The following is a 13,907-nucleotide window of genomic DNA, read 5'->3' on the forward strand; positions in this document are numbered from 1 at the left end:
CTGCCCTCCTTCCCGCTTCTAGCTATTTTTCTTTCTGGGTAGTAGTGCCTGCTTTGGGGTGGCTGGCTGGCGGGCTGGTCGTCGCGCATTTCCACGAGCACATGGTGGGCACTGCGCCGGGGGATGGGGAGCGGCAGTAAACTGGGCAAGAAGGAGGACGGAGGAGGAGCGATGGAGAAAGAGAAGGGCAAGCAGCAGCGGCACGCGGCGAGGCGCGGGCGGAGGCCGCTGGCGGCGCTGGCCTTCGTGGCCATGGCCGTCGCCTGCTCCGCGGCCGTGCACTGGCAGCTGCGGCGCGAGACCATGGAGCGCGCCGAGCTGAGGCTCGTCAGCATGTGCGAGGAGCGGGCCAGGATGCTGCAGGAGCAGTTCGGGGTCACCGTCAACCACGTGCACGCGCTCTCCATCCTCATCTCCATCTTCCACTTCGAGAAGAACCCATCGGCAATCGACCAGGTAATACTACTAAGCTCGCAGAGCAAAACTGCAAGAGATCCTTGTTCATTTTCATTCCCCCCGATGCATTTTCGTTCCTGTGCCCGCCCGCCGCGTGCTCCCGATGCCGCGGCAATGGCGCAACCCTGGGATCCTAAACAATTACTAGTAGAAGATTACATTTTTAAAAAGCATATTTCCTCGTGGTCGCTCGATTCATGATGCGTACAGACTTGCAGACTAGTCGTTTAGCGCCCTCTCCGCATTATTGTTTCCGTCCATCTAGTCGGCTCGTTGTGGGCCTATTGATCTTTGATTATGTGCGCCATTCTCCCAGCAGCGGTTGCGCGTTTTTTTTCCTCACTCTGTATGCTCGGAGACGCAGAGTCAGAGACGTCTCTGAACTGCTAGGTTGGTGGTGGAAGCAGCATTGCTTTGTTTTTAGATTAGAGTGGTTAATGGTTGGGTTAGGCGATTCTGCTTGACTCCCTTTCTTTATCACTCCCTTTGTTTATCAACGCTCAAAAATGTCACCGGCATACGCAATGCGTCGCTGGCCGTCCGTTGGTGCGTTCATGATCCACCCTACTTTTCTCTCCTAAAATAGTGTTCCCCAAAGCTGTTGGCCCTCTTTTGGGAATTCCAAAACCTCTGCTTTTGTTCATTTACTTGTAGCTTTAGACTTTTAGGAGTACTGCCCTGGCAAGGCAATGTGGTATTTCAAGGCACATTCGGGTTGTTGCAACATGCAACAACGAGGAACACGGCCTAAGTCGGTTGGTGGCCCTAGTTGGTATCTAATTTGTCTCACAAATTAGTTCTAATAAGAATCACATGGATTAGGTGCAGCTGAAACTTGATTATGTCTTGGATGCTCTTTGTCATCTTATCTTATACTGTCAGATTGCTGACTGCCAGTTGTGTTTTACTCTACATTTCGGTGAAATGCAGGATACATTCGCGAAATACACGGCAATGACATCGTTCGAGCGTCCGTTGCTGAATGGGATTGCGTACGCGGAGCGCATCTTCCCTCACGAGAAGGAAATGTTCGAAAGAAAGCACGGATGGATCATGAAGACGATGAATCGAGAGGCTGCGCCTCTGCAAGAAGAGTATGCCCCGGTGATTTTCTCCCAGGATACCGTCTCCTACCTTGCGCGCATGGACATGATGTCTGGGGAGGTGAGGTTTCTCATCGCCTGATGGTTTTTCTGTTTGTCGGTTCTTGTTTTAATCCTGCTATAGTGGAAGTAAAACCTATTTGTTTCCCATGTAGGAGGACCGAGAAAACATCTTGCGAGCGAGGACTACGGGCAAGCCTGTATTGACAAATCCATTTCGGCTTCTCGGGTCAAACCATTTGGGCGTAGTGCTCACTTTTGCTGTGTATCGCCCTAATCTACCCGCCGATGCTTCAGTCGAGCAACGTGTGGAAGCAACTGCCGGGTGAGATGATTGAACTATCTTTCAAAGTTTGTCACCTATAGAACCTGAATTGGTTTCTCCATTCTTTAGTGTTGGGCTGTTGGCTATAAAATACTCAAAAGGCATCAAAGCAGATCATGAGTTGGATAATTTGACATTACCTACAATAACCTAGAGGGCTTGAATTAGTGTATCATTAATTCATTATTCCCTCTGTCCACAATTATATGAACTCCTAGTTTTATGTGATGCAACTTTGACCATAGATTTGACCAATAGTACATGAGAAAAGTGTCAGAAAAACCATTGGAAGCTTTATTTTAATACTAATTCAATGGTATAATTTTTACACCACAGACATAGGCCATGTTTTATTGGCCAACATGATGGTCAAAGTTGAACCTCAAAATATGTGTGCGACATGTAGTGGTGGACGGAGGGAGTATATGTTAGCTTATTATCCATCTCTGTCTCATTCAGCAATAAAGATGTATTTTCTACTGTCATAAATTTACCCCTAAAAAAATTAAACATAACATTGTTGACAAATTTAACTTTTATCGAGTGTGGTTTGTATAACTTTCTTCTAATCGAATCCCCCACTCACAGTTATCTTGGTGGAGCTTTTGATGTGGAGACACTTGTGGAGAATTTGTTGAGTAAACTTGCTGGCAATCAGGATATATTGGTGAATGTGTACGATGTCACAAATGCTTCAGAACCTATGGCTATGTATGGATCTCAAACACCAGATGATAAAGTGGGCCTCTTGCATGTTAGCATGCTTGATTTTGGAGATCCGTTTAGGAGGCATGAAATGAGGTGCAGGTGGGTAGCTTCTGCATGTGACACTAAATTTGTTTACTGATTTTTCCCTTCCACTAATGCTGGTAACCTGTGCAGCTATACACAAAAGCCTCCTTTACCATGGTCTGCCATTAGTAATCCTCTGGGCACTTTCGTCATATGGATGCTTGTGGGTTATATAATTTGTGCTGCATGGTCTCGGTATGACAAAGTTACAGAGGATTGTAGAAAGATGGAGGAGCTCAAAACTCAAGCGGAAGCTGCTGATATTGCAAAGTCTCAGGTTTGCCATTTGGTTTATTGAGTTGCTTGGCTTCCTGCTTAAATATGAATTATATGTTGATGCAAGTTTTCTTATTTGCAGTTCCTGGCAACTGTATCACATGAAATCAGAACTCCTATGAATGGCGTCCTCGGTATGAATATTTTCCTTTCGGGTTCCTATATAGTCTCCATGCAAGGACCAGGCATTCTGAAAACATTACCTTTCGCTGTAGGAATGCTGGACATGCTTTTGGGGACAGATCTGACTATGACTCAGAAGGATTTTGCTCAGACTGCTCAGGGTTGTGGCAAAAATTTGATAAGACTGATAAATGATGTACTTGATCGAGCAAAGTTTGAGGCTGGAAGGTTGGAACTTGAGGCAGTGCCTTTCGACTTGCGATCACTATTGGACGATGTGATCTCTTTGTTTCCTTCAAAGTTAAAAGAGAAGAGCATAGAGGTATCTTATTATAAGCATAGATCATTAAATATGGTTCTTCTGCACTCATAGTCAATTAGTCATAATGGGCTTGCAGTCATTATTTGCAGTTCAGTGCAAACAGATGGTACAAACATACCAATCTTTCCTATATCTCCTTTCCTGCAGCATATTATTTCCTAATGTTCTTATTGCCGCAGCTTGCAGTGTTTGTGTGTGATGATGTCCCAAAACTTGTCATTGGTGATCCTTGGAGATTTCAACAGATAGTAACAAATTTAGTGGGCAACGCAGTCAAAGTAAGCAGTCATCTTTGTATCATGGAATTTTTCTGCTGTTCGCATACTTTATAACTTAAAATAATATTGTAACTTTTCAGTTTTCTGTATTCAGTTCTGTTAATACATTTAGATATTTTTCTGAGTTCACTGTTAATTGTCCAGTTCACAGAACGGGGTCATGTTTTTGTGCGGGTCTCTTTGGCTGAACAGTCAAATGTGGAAACTTGTCGGGTCCCTAATGTAACCCTAAACGGAAAAGATTGTAAAGTTGAGTCCACAGCTAATGGTGCCTTCAATACATTGAGTGGGTTTCAAGCTGCGGATGAACGAAATAGCTGGGAATATTTTAAGCTGCTGCTCTCTGATAAGGAGTTACCTTCGAATGAGCTTGAGGGTGAAAAATGTAACCAAATGGATGCCGATCAGGTGACCTTGATGATAAGCATTGAAGATACAGGTGTTGGTATCCCACTGCATGCACAAGATCGTGTTTTTACGCCTTTTATGCAGGCGGATAGTTCAACTTCAAGGAACTATGGTGGAACTGGCATTGGTTTAAGCATCAGCAAATGTCTGGCCGAACTTATGGGCGGGCAAATAAGTTTCACTAGCCGTCCTTCCATTGGCAGTACATTTACATTCTCAGCTGTTGTGAAGCGTGCATCCGAAGATACTTCAAGTGATTCAGAGAGGAGCCTTTGCGAGGCACTACCAACTGCCTTTAGGGGAATGAAGGCGATCTTGGTAGATGGGAAACCTGTACGTAGTGCTGTCACTAGATATCACCTTAACAGGTTGGGAATAACTGTTCAAGTTGTGAATAATATGAGTATGGGAGTTCAGGCCTTTGGGCAAAACGGTGCAACAGAGTCAAGGTGAGTTTCCGTTCAGTCAGTTTCATTTCCTAATAGAACTTGTTGCTGACATTTAAAAATAGAGGACGCATAATAGCTTAACTGATTACTTGATATATCATCAACCAGTCCATTGATATAAGCTGGACCTATGGTAGGAAATGATGTTTTACTGCTGATACAGGAGATTTCAGATGGGCTCTAAGAGGCTAAAGTCCCCATAATTGTCATGGCCTCATGCGTAGTGATGTAGATAGATTTGTACTAGTTTCTTAGTCCCCATAATAGTCATGGCCTCATGGGCAAGGAGGTAGAAAGATTTATACTACTTCATATAAATATTTCCTAATATTATAAACAAATGCAATCCTACTTATCATAATACCTAGACAATCGTGCAAGTTGTTTCGCAAGTTGTAGTTGATGGAAGGATCAGAATTTCTTTGTGAGTGAAAGAAAAAGAACAATGAAGTATAGTACTGAGAGAGTGAATATCCTGAGATTACAAAGCTTGAGAACAGGTGCTTGTCTAGTCAATCGTTTTGAGTAAAAAAATAAGACCTTAGAAAGACCGGAACTAATCTACCTGGTAGAGGCTAGGGTTCTACCAGGACGTGGGCGTAGGTTGTAGGGGTGGAAGTGCTGCGAGCGAGAGAGAGAGAGGCGGCGCCGGCGACAAGGCGCCGTCGCGAGGACTGGGGAAGGCGGCGGCTAGGGTTTGGGGCGGCGCGTGAGGAGAAGGCCGACTCCTCTGGGAGTCGGCAATAATGAGATTGATTATTGCTTGCGATCCTAGTACACGTTACTGCTCCTTATATAGGAGATGACCCATCTATTACAAGGAAAGCAGAGTCCGTATTGGACACAACTACTAGATGCAGAACAAAGACAATCCTGCACGGATACTACTAGACTCTAATCTGAACCTCTGGTGAACCTACGTTTATACTGAATACCCCACGTATAACTGGGCTAAGCCCCTAATTTGGCCCACTATTTGGGCTCCTTCCTGGAATAGGAGATACCGACCATAACATCTCTCCCCGCCTTCTCAAACAGCTCGTCCTCGAGCTGAACATCAGGAAAATGCTGCTGAAACTCCTCTAGCTTCTCCCACGTAGCGTCCTCCGAGGGCAGGCCAGCCCACCGTACCGGTATATGCCAAGCGCCCCTACGCAGCTGTGCCTTCAACACCTTCTCGGGCCCCGGAAGCACGCGACCATCATCATGAGGAGGAAGCACCGGCGCCTCGGCCGGAGGATCTCCCTTGTGAGCCTTCAGCAAGCTCACATGGAAGACGTCGTGGAGGCGAGAACCCACCGGCAGCTCCAAGCGATAGGCGAGCGTGCCGACACGCTCCAGCACGCGAAAGGGCCCGGCATAGCGAGGCCCCAACTTGTGCTTGGCACGCGGATCCAGTGACTGCGCCGTCCTATGAAGTAGGCGCAGCCAGACCCAATCTCCCACGGCGAACTCAGCGTCGCGATGATGAGCGTCATAATACTTCCGTGCCGGCTGCCGTGCTCGAAGAAGACGTTGGCGCGCCTCGGCCAAAATCTCATCACGGGTCCGAAGCAAGTCGCCCGCGGTCTCCGAACGAGCCGAGCCCGACTCATAAGGCAGCATCCTCGGCGGTGGACGCCCATAGACCACCTCAAAGGGGGTGGCGTGCGGGCGGAGTGATAGGAGGTGTTGTAGCGATACTCCGCCCATGCCAACCAGTCCACCCAAGCGCGCGGACGATCCCCTGTGACACAACGCAAATACATGGCAATAATCTTGTTAACCACCTCGGACTGGCCGTCTGTTTGCGGGTGGAAGGCCGTGCTCATGCGAAGCTTCACACCCGCTAGGCGAAAGAGATCGCGCCAGACATGCCCCGTGAACACGGGATCCCGGTCGCTGACAATGGACGACGGAAACCCATGGAGGCGCACGATGCCGTCGAAAAAGGCCCGCGCCACGGACGCGGCTGTGTACGGATGGCCAAGCGGAATGAAGTGGGCGTACTTGGAGAAGCGGTCGACCACCGTCAAGATGACGGATTTGCCGCCCACCTTAGGGAGGCCCTCGATGAAGTCCATGGAAATATCCGCCCACACCTGCGAGGGAACGTCCAGCGGCTGAAGCAGCCCCGCCGGTCGTAACGTCTCCGTCTTGTTGCGCTGGCACGTCACACACGACCCCACCAAGTCGCGGACCAGCGCACCATCACCAGGAATGTAGAAGTCATCCCGGAGACGCTTGAGCGTCTTTTGCACACCCTCGTGGCCTGCTGAGTGCGCGAGACACAAGGCCTGCTGACGAAGATCGTCCTGATCGGGCACGAAGATGCGGCGCCCATGGAGAAGCGGCCCGTCGGCCGGGTGCCGGGCGCGGCGAGCTCACCCGCGTCGAGGCGCCGGCGCGGCGCTCGGGCATCCGCGGCGCCCACCGTGGCCCGACGGATGTCGTCGATGAAGGCGAACGACGGCCCCGAGCGGATGCACATGACCACGCCGCCGCCGTCGAGGGAGTCCGCAAGCTCCTCCGTGTCGCGGCGAGAGAGCGCGTCGGCGACCGTGTTGAGGCGGCCCGGACGGTACTCGACGGTGAAGTCGAACCCGAAGAGCTTGCTGATCCACTGGTGCTGCGGAACGGTGGAGAGGCGCCGATCAAGCAAGAACTTCGAGCCGTAATGATCCGTGCGGACCACGAAGGTGCGCCCCCACAAGTAGGGCCGCCAATGGCGCACGGCCCGAACAAGCCCGATGAGCTCGCGCTCGTACGCCGCGAGCTTGAGATGGCGAGTGGCGAACGGCCGGCCGAAGAAGGCCGGCGGCCCTCCCCTGATGGAGGACGGCGCCGAACCCGATGCCGGAGGCGTCGCGATCCACGACGAAAGGTAGGTCGAAGTCCGGCATCCGGAGCACGGGCCCCGTCGTGAGCGCCCGCCGAAGCGCCCGGAAGGCCTCCGTTGCCTCCGCGTCCCGAGCGAAAGCGTCGCGGCGCAGGAGGGCGGGTTAGAGGCGCGGCGATGAGGCCGAAGTCGCGGATGTACTTCCGGTAGTAGCCCGCGAGCCCCAAGAAGCCACGAAGAGCCCGTGGTGACTGCGGCGTCGGCCATGTAGCGACGGCCGCGACCTTGTCAGCATCCATCGCGACGCCCTCCGCCGTGATGACGTGTCCCAAGTAGGCGACGGAGGTCGTGCCGAACGAGCACTTCGAGCGCTTTAGGTGGAGACGATGCGCTCGAAGCTCGTTGAAGACGATGGCGACATGCCGTAGATGCTCCGCCCACGAGGCACTCGTAGATGAGAATATCATCAAAGAAAACAAGCACGAAACGGCGTAAGTAGGGACTGAGCACGTCATTCATCAAAGCCTGGAATGTTGCCGGCGCATTGGAGAGGCCGAACGGCATCACCAGGAACTCGAAGTGGCCGTGGTGCGTGCGGAAGGCCGTTTTCGGAACATCCTCCGGATGCATCCGCACCTGGTGGTAGCTCGAGCGCAAGTCGAGCTTGGTGAAGAAGCGCGCCCCGTGTAGCTCGTCCAACAGCTCGTCCACGACCGGGATGGGGAACTTGTCCTTGGACGTCACGGCGTTGAGCGCGCGGTAGTCGATGCAGAAGCGCCACGTGCCGTCGGGCTTGCGCACCAAGAGCACCGGCGCCGAGAAGGGTGAAGTCGAAATCCGGATGATGCCCTGGGCCATCATGACCGCCACCTGGTGCTCGAGCTCGTCCTTCTGCAGCTGAGGGTAGCGGTACGGCCGTACCGCGACAGGAGGCGTACCCGGCAGCGAGTGGATGCGGTGATCGCGAGCCCGTGCGCGAGGTAGGCCCCGTGGCTCGGTGAAGATGTCGCTATGCTCGCCGCGAAGGTCGTCCAAGAGCGGATGCGTCGGGTCGAGGGCGGCAGCCATCGGCGCCGCCGTGGGCGCCGGTGGCCCGGAGATGCCGAGGCCCCTCCACTGGACGCGGCGGCCGCCCGCGCGCCAGAAGATGAGGGACAGCGCCTCGAAATCCCAGAGGATGGGCCCGAGGGTGGACAGGAAGTCGATGCCGAGGATGAAGTCGTAGCAGCCCAGGTTGATGCCGACGCAGTCCACGGAGAAGTGCTCGTCGCCGATGGTGATGGGCACTCGCCGAGCCACGCCCGGCAGGCTAGGCGGTCCCCGTTGGCGACGGTGACACCGAAGTGCTTGTCTCCCGACGGCTCTAGTGCGAGGCGGCGCATGGCGTCGCCGGCCGGGAAGTTGTGCGTCGAACCCGTGTCAACCGGCGGCGTGAGGCGCTCCCCGCCGATCGTCACCGGCGGGAGCATGGTCTTCGCCGTCTTGATGCCCGCCAACGCGTGGAGGGAGACGACGAACGCCTTCGCGTCGACCGGCCCATAGGCGGTGGCGCCCGGCTCGGAAGCGGCCGCGGTGTCAAGCTCCGGGGTAAGTGGCCCGCCGTCCTCGTCATCGACCGTCTCCAAATAGAACAGGCGAGCGCACGTGTGACCCGGCGCGTACTGCTCGTCGCAGTTGAAGCAGAGGCCCTTGCGGCGCCTCTCGAGTTGCTCGGCCGTCGTCAGGCGACGGAAGGGACGTGTAGGCGCTGCAGGGGTTGTCGCGGCAGCCGGCAGCGCTGGGCGCGCCGGGGCCGTCTGGGCAGGGCGTGGTGGAGGGCGGGCTCCCCTGCCCTGGAAGGACTGCTGGATGGCGAGGGTGCGCTGCTCGTACGCCCGGGCGTAGTACATGGCGGTCTGTAGGTCCTGCGGCTCGCGCATCTCCACGTCGACCCGGATGTGGTCGGGAAGGCCGCCCACGAAGAGCTCGGCGCGCTGACGAGCTGAGACGCCGGGAGCATGACACGCCAATGACTGGAAACGATCGGCGAAGTCCTGCACCGACGAGGTGAACTGCAGGCGCCCCAGCTCGGCGAGGCGACTCCCGCGTACCGGGGGTCCGAACCGGAGGAGGCACAGGTCGCGGAAGCGCTCCCACGGCGGCATCCCGCCCTCGTCCTGCTCGAGGGCGTAGTACCACGTCTGAGCGGCTCCGCGGAGGTGGTAGGAAGCGATCCATGTGCGGTCGGACGCGAGTGTCCGCTGCCCCCGAAAGAATTGCTCGCACTGGTTGAGCCAGTTGAGGGGGTCAGTGGCGCCATCATAGGTGGTGAACTCCAACTTGGTGTAGCGCGGGGCTGCCGAGCGGGCCGGCGCAGCCGACGAAGGTCGTGGCCAACGCGGTAGAGGGCGAATAGACAGCGCCGCCTCCCGCATGAGGATCGCCGTAGCCGCCGAAGCCACCGAAGGGGAGGGCGCAGCGTGCGCCGGCGGTGGAGGCACGGTCGGGCCGAGCAGGGCAGGTGTGAAGACCGGCGCGTCCACCCACGAGGGCCGGCCGCGACGGCGACGCGGGCCACTTGATGTTGGTGATGGGGACGCCCTGGTTCGCGGCCGGGGCCGGTGGAGGCGGCGCGGAAGGCGCGGGCGGGGGTGGCGGCGGCGGTGGCGGAGCGGACACGGCGGCCGGCAGCCCGTGCGTCACCTGCAGAAACGTCCGCATATTGGCGATCGCCATGGTGAGGTCGCGGACGGCCGCGGACAGTTCCGCCGGAGAGAGGACAGGGGGCGGCTCGGCGCCCGGCGCCACGTGCGCGGCGGCGGAGGCCGGCGGCGTCTCGGAGGTGGCAGCGATGGTGGCGGAGGGCTGGCCCGACGACATGATCGCAACCGAGGAATCTGATACCAAATTGGTAGAGGCTAGGGTTCTACCAGGACGTGGGCGTAGGTTGTAGGGGTGGAAGTGCTGCGAGCGAGAGAGAGAGAGGCGGCGCCGGCGACAAGGCGCCGTCGCGAGGACTGGGGAAGGCGGCGGCTAGGGTTTGGGGCGGCGCGTGAGGAGAAGGCCGACTCCTCTGGGAGTCGGCAATAATGAGATTGATTATTGCTTGCGATCCTAGTACACGTTACTGCTCCTTATATAGGAGATGACCCATCTATTACAAGGAAAGCAGAGTCCGTATTGGACACAACTACTAGATGCAGAACAAAGACAATCCTGCACGGATACTACTAGACTCTAATCTGAACCTCTGGTGAACCTACGTTTATACTGAATACCCCACGTATAACTGGGCTAAGCCCCTAATTTGGCCCACTATTTGGGCTCCTTCCTGGAATAGGAGATACCGACCATAACACTACCACTACTAACTAAGTATTTGTATTCACGCACCATAAAATCTTCTTCGACGCCTGCCGAGTCTCATTTCTCCATGTACTTTATTTTCTTGCAGAGAAAAACCCTCCATGATTTTTATTCAGAATGACATCTGGAGGCCTGAGACAGATATTCAGCTATTGAATCGGTTACATGCTCTCAGGATGAATGGTCAAGTTCACGAGTTGCCCAAATTGATCCTCTTGGTCACATCTGAAGCTGATAAAGACAAGTACGGATCCACGTTCAATGCTGTGCTGTGTAAGCCTATCAGAGCAAGCACAATAGCTTCTTGTCTGCAACAGCTGCTACAAGTGGAGATTCCTGTAAGGAAAGAAAATCAAAATAGGCCCTCATTTCTCCGTAACCTGTTGGTTGGGAAGAATATATTGGTTGTGGATGATAACAAGGTAAACCTGCGAGTTGCTCACGCTGCACTAAAGAAGTATGGTGCCAAGGTTCATTGCGTTGAAAGTGGCAAGGATGCCATCTCCTTGCTTCAACCACCACACTTCTTCGATGCATGTTTTATGGATGTTCAAATGCCTGAGATGGATGGGTAAGATTCTGTGCTATTCATTAGTCTGCTGCAGTTGTCATTTCTAGCTTTATTTCTTCTTAATGCTTGGTCCATTCAAATGTCCCAAGTTAGAGAGGAGTGCTTTCCTAGACTTATACTATGTGTTAAGATTTCATGCTCAATACAATCTCAAATGGTAGTGACTGCTGATTGACAATGTTATGTATTCTTCAGGTTTGAGGCAACCAGGCAAATAAGGGAAATGGAGAAGAAAGCGAATGAGGAAAAGAGAGAGCAGTCGACTTCAGCGGAAGGTTCAACATCTGCGGATTGGCATTTGCCTGTTCTGGCAATGACTGCTGATGTTATTCAGGCAACCTACGACAAGTGTATAAAATCGGGAATGGATGGGTACGTGTCGAAACCATTCGATGAACAGCAGCTATACCAAGCGGTCTCCAGATTAGTGGTGGGAACAACTGATCCGGCTCCATGATCTGCTCGATTGGCTGGATCCAGGCCTCGTTAGTTGAAGTGGTGTCAAGCTGACTCTGACTCTTACAGTAGACGGAAAGGTGGAGAAGGTACCTTGAGCTAGTGAAGTTCGTTGCAGCAGCGGTACCGATGATGCACATTTCTGCTGCAGACCAGGGGCATTGCAGCCATGGTAACGATGATGCGTCGCGGTCGGCATTTCGGCTGCAGCCCAGGGGAGAACACGAAGAAGGTACCTTGAGATAGGTAGATTAGGCCTTTTTTTTTGTTTTGGTGTTGGTAGGCAGATGTATGTTGTTGTATGTCCTGTCTGTTCATTCTTTGAAAATATAACACCTCTGTGCTGCACTCCCCCGAGTTTCAGAGCCTGTGAAAAGAAAGAAATGGTCGACTTTTCAACTGTCTCTTGTAGTGTCTGCATATCCATTGTCATTGCACTCGCTAGGGCTCCTTGGCTGATCTGATTTCGTCTCTGTAAATCGATCACACCAGGTTTTAGGGAGAGCATTGTACATTTTGCTGTGAAGTGATAGATCGCTGAAATGTTTACTGATCTGGGTCGAAGTTCATGTGCGCACATCTGTACTAGTACTTGATATGAAATCTCAGGACACCATCACTGTCACCGCTGGCTTCTTCTGCCATGGGGTTGACTTCTTATCACATCTGAACCGTTCATGGCTCGTTTAATTGCTCTGGGCGCCTACTGTGCTCCTGCAGGCTAGTACGCTGCAGCGCTGCGAATCGTATCGACGACAGGTTTCCGGTACGGCGTCGGCGCGGAAGCTGGCGAGCTGCAGAGGCCTCTCTCTCAGGCGAGCAGCTGGCGGCGAACCTTCCGATGCGATGCGACGCGGTGTGCTGCTCGACCTGTCAGACAGGCTGAGCCGAGTCAGCCCGTGACGCCGCGGCGATACTCGCTTGTGGCCTCTGAAGTCCAGACGAGGCCCAGCTGAGATCAGGATTCGGCACCCGCACCGCGCTGCGTGGCCGGCCCACGGATCAACAGTAGGGAGTTCGTTTACCTTTGGAAAGTGCATGTCCCTTAAAAAATCAGAGTTGTCTTATGGAGGCTTGCACGACAATCTTTTCCGACTATGAACGTTCTTCCTAGGGTACCCTTTCAGTGCCACCGCCGGCACCTGTGTCGTCCCTCTAGGTGGCCCAAGGGGCAAGTACCACACCCACCGAGAGCCAATAGCAGGAGCCTCGTGTCGCTACTGTTGTAGGCGTCGACCACGGAGGTGGCGGGTTCTGCCTCCCAATGGGTGGCAGGGGCCTCGCGCTACTTCATACATGAGCGGTGGAGAACGAAATATGGTGGCGTCCTAGCCGGTTTCGATGGTAGAGTTGCAATCGTGGACGAAGGCACAACGATCAGAGCCCATCCTCAGGTAGAGGCGATAGATCTCCGTTCGGATCTCCTCTCTGTCCTTGGTGTCAACTCTATTGTGGGTTGGTTGGATGGATTCATGTTGGAGATATGCCCAAAAGGCAATAATAAAAGTGGTTATTATATATCTTTATGTTTATGATAAATGTTTATATACCATGCTATAATTGTATTAACCGAAACATTGATACATGTGTGATATGTAAACAACAAAGAGTCCCTAGTATGCCTCTTAACTAGCTTGTTGATTAATGGATGATTAGTTTCATAATCATGAACATTGGATGTTATTAATAACAAGGTTATATCATTGTATGAATGATGTAATGGACACACCCAATTAAGCGTAGCATAAGATCTCGTCATTAAGTTATTTGCTATAAGCTTTCGATACATAGTTACCTAGTCCTTATGACCATGAGATCATGTAAATCACTTATACCGGAAAGGTACTTTGATTACACCAAACGCCACTGCGTAAATGGGTGGTTATAAAGGTGGGATTAAGTATCCGGAAAGTATGAGTTGAGGCATATGGATCAACAGTGGGATTTGTCCATCCCGATGACTGGATAGATATACTCCGGGCCCTCTCGGTGGAATGTCGTCTAATGTCTTGCAAGCATATGAATAAGTTCATAAGAGACCACATACCACGAGTACGAGTAAAGAGTACTTGTCGGAGACGAGGTTGAACAAGGTATAGAGTGATACCGATGATCAAACCTCGGACAAGTAAAATATCGTGTGATAAAGGGAATTGGTATCGTATGTGAATGGTTCATTCGATCA

At 52.8% G+C, this 13,907-nt stretch overlaps 1 protein-coding gene across 1 annotated transcript; it reads left to right on the forward strand.

Annotated features, from left to right (window-relative positions):
- The first annotated feature begins 237 nt into the window (after positions 1–237).
- LOC124693087 (probable histidine kinase 6) lies at positions 238–12,121 on the forward strand. Its single transcript, XM_047226539.1, has 11 exons — positions 238–456; positions 1,387–1,620; positions 1,715–1,884; positions 2,473–2,691; positions 2,767–2,953; positions 3,035–3,086; positions 3,168–3,397; positions 3,577–3,675; positions 3,820–4,532; positions 10,784–11,266; positions 11,462–12,121. Exons 1-11 carry the CDS (start codon positions 253–255, stop codon positions 11,721–11,723), a joined length of 2,853 nt encoding a protein of 950 aa, XP_047082495.1. The 5' UTR covers positions 238–252; the 3' UTR covers positions 11,724–12,121.
- The last annotated feature ends 1,786 nt before the right edge of the window (positions 12,122–13,907 follow it).

The sequence above is a fragment of the Lolium rigidum genome, chromosome 2 (assembly GCF_022539505.1).
Source record: "Lolium rigidum isolate FL_2022 chromosome 2, APGP_CSIRO_Lrig_0.1, whole genome shotgun sequence".
NCBI classification, from domain to species: Eukaryota; Viridiplantae; Streptophyta; class Magnoliopsida; order Poales; family Poaceae; genus Lolium; species Lolium rigidum.

Bases quoted from the DNA above. Each gene is read 5' to 3' on its own strand.
- LOC124693087 (XM_047226539.1), top strand. From the start codon at position 253: ATGGCCGTCGCCTGCTCCGCGGCCGTGCACTGGCAGCTGCGGCGCGAG. The intron at 2,692-2,766 runs GTGGGTAGCTTC...TAACCTGTGCAG, and splicing joins AGGCATGAAATGAGGTGCAG to CTATACACAAAAGCCTCCTT. The intron at 2,954-3,034 runs GTTTGCCATTTG...TCTTATTTGCAG, and splicing joins CTGATATTGCAAAGTCTCAG to TTCCTGGCAACTGTATCACA.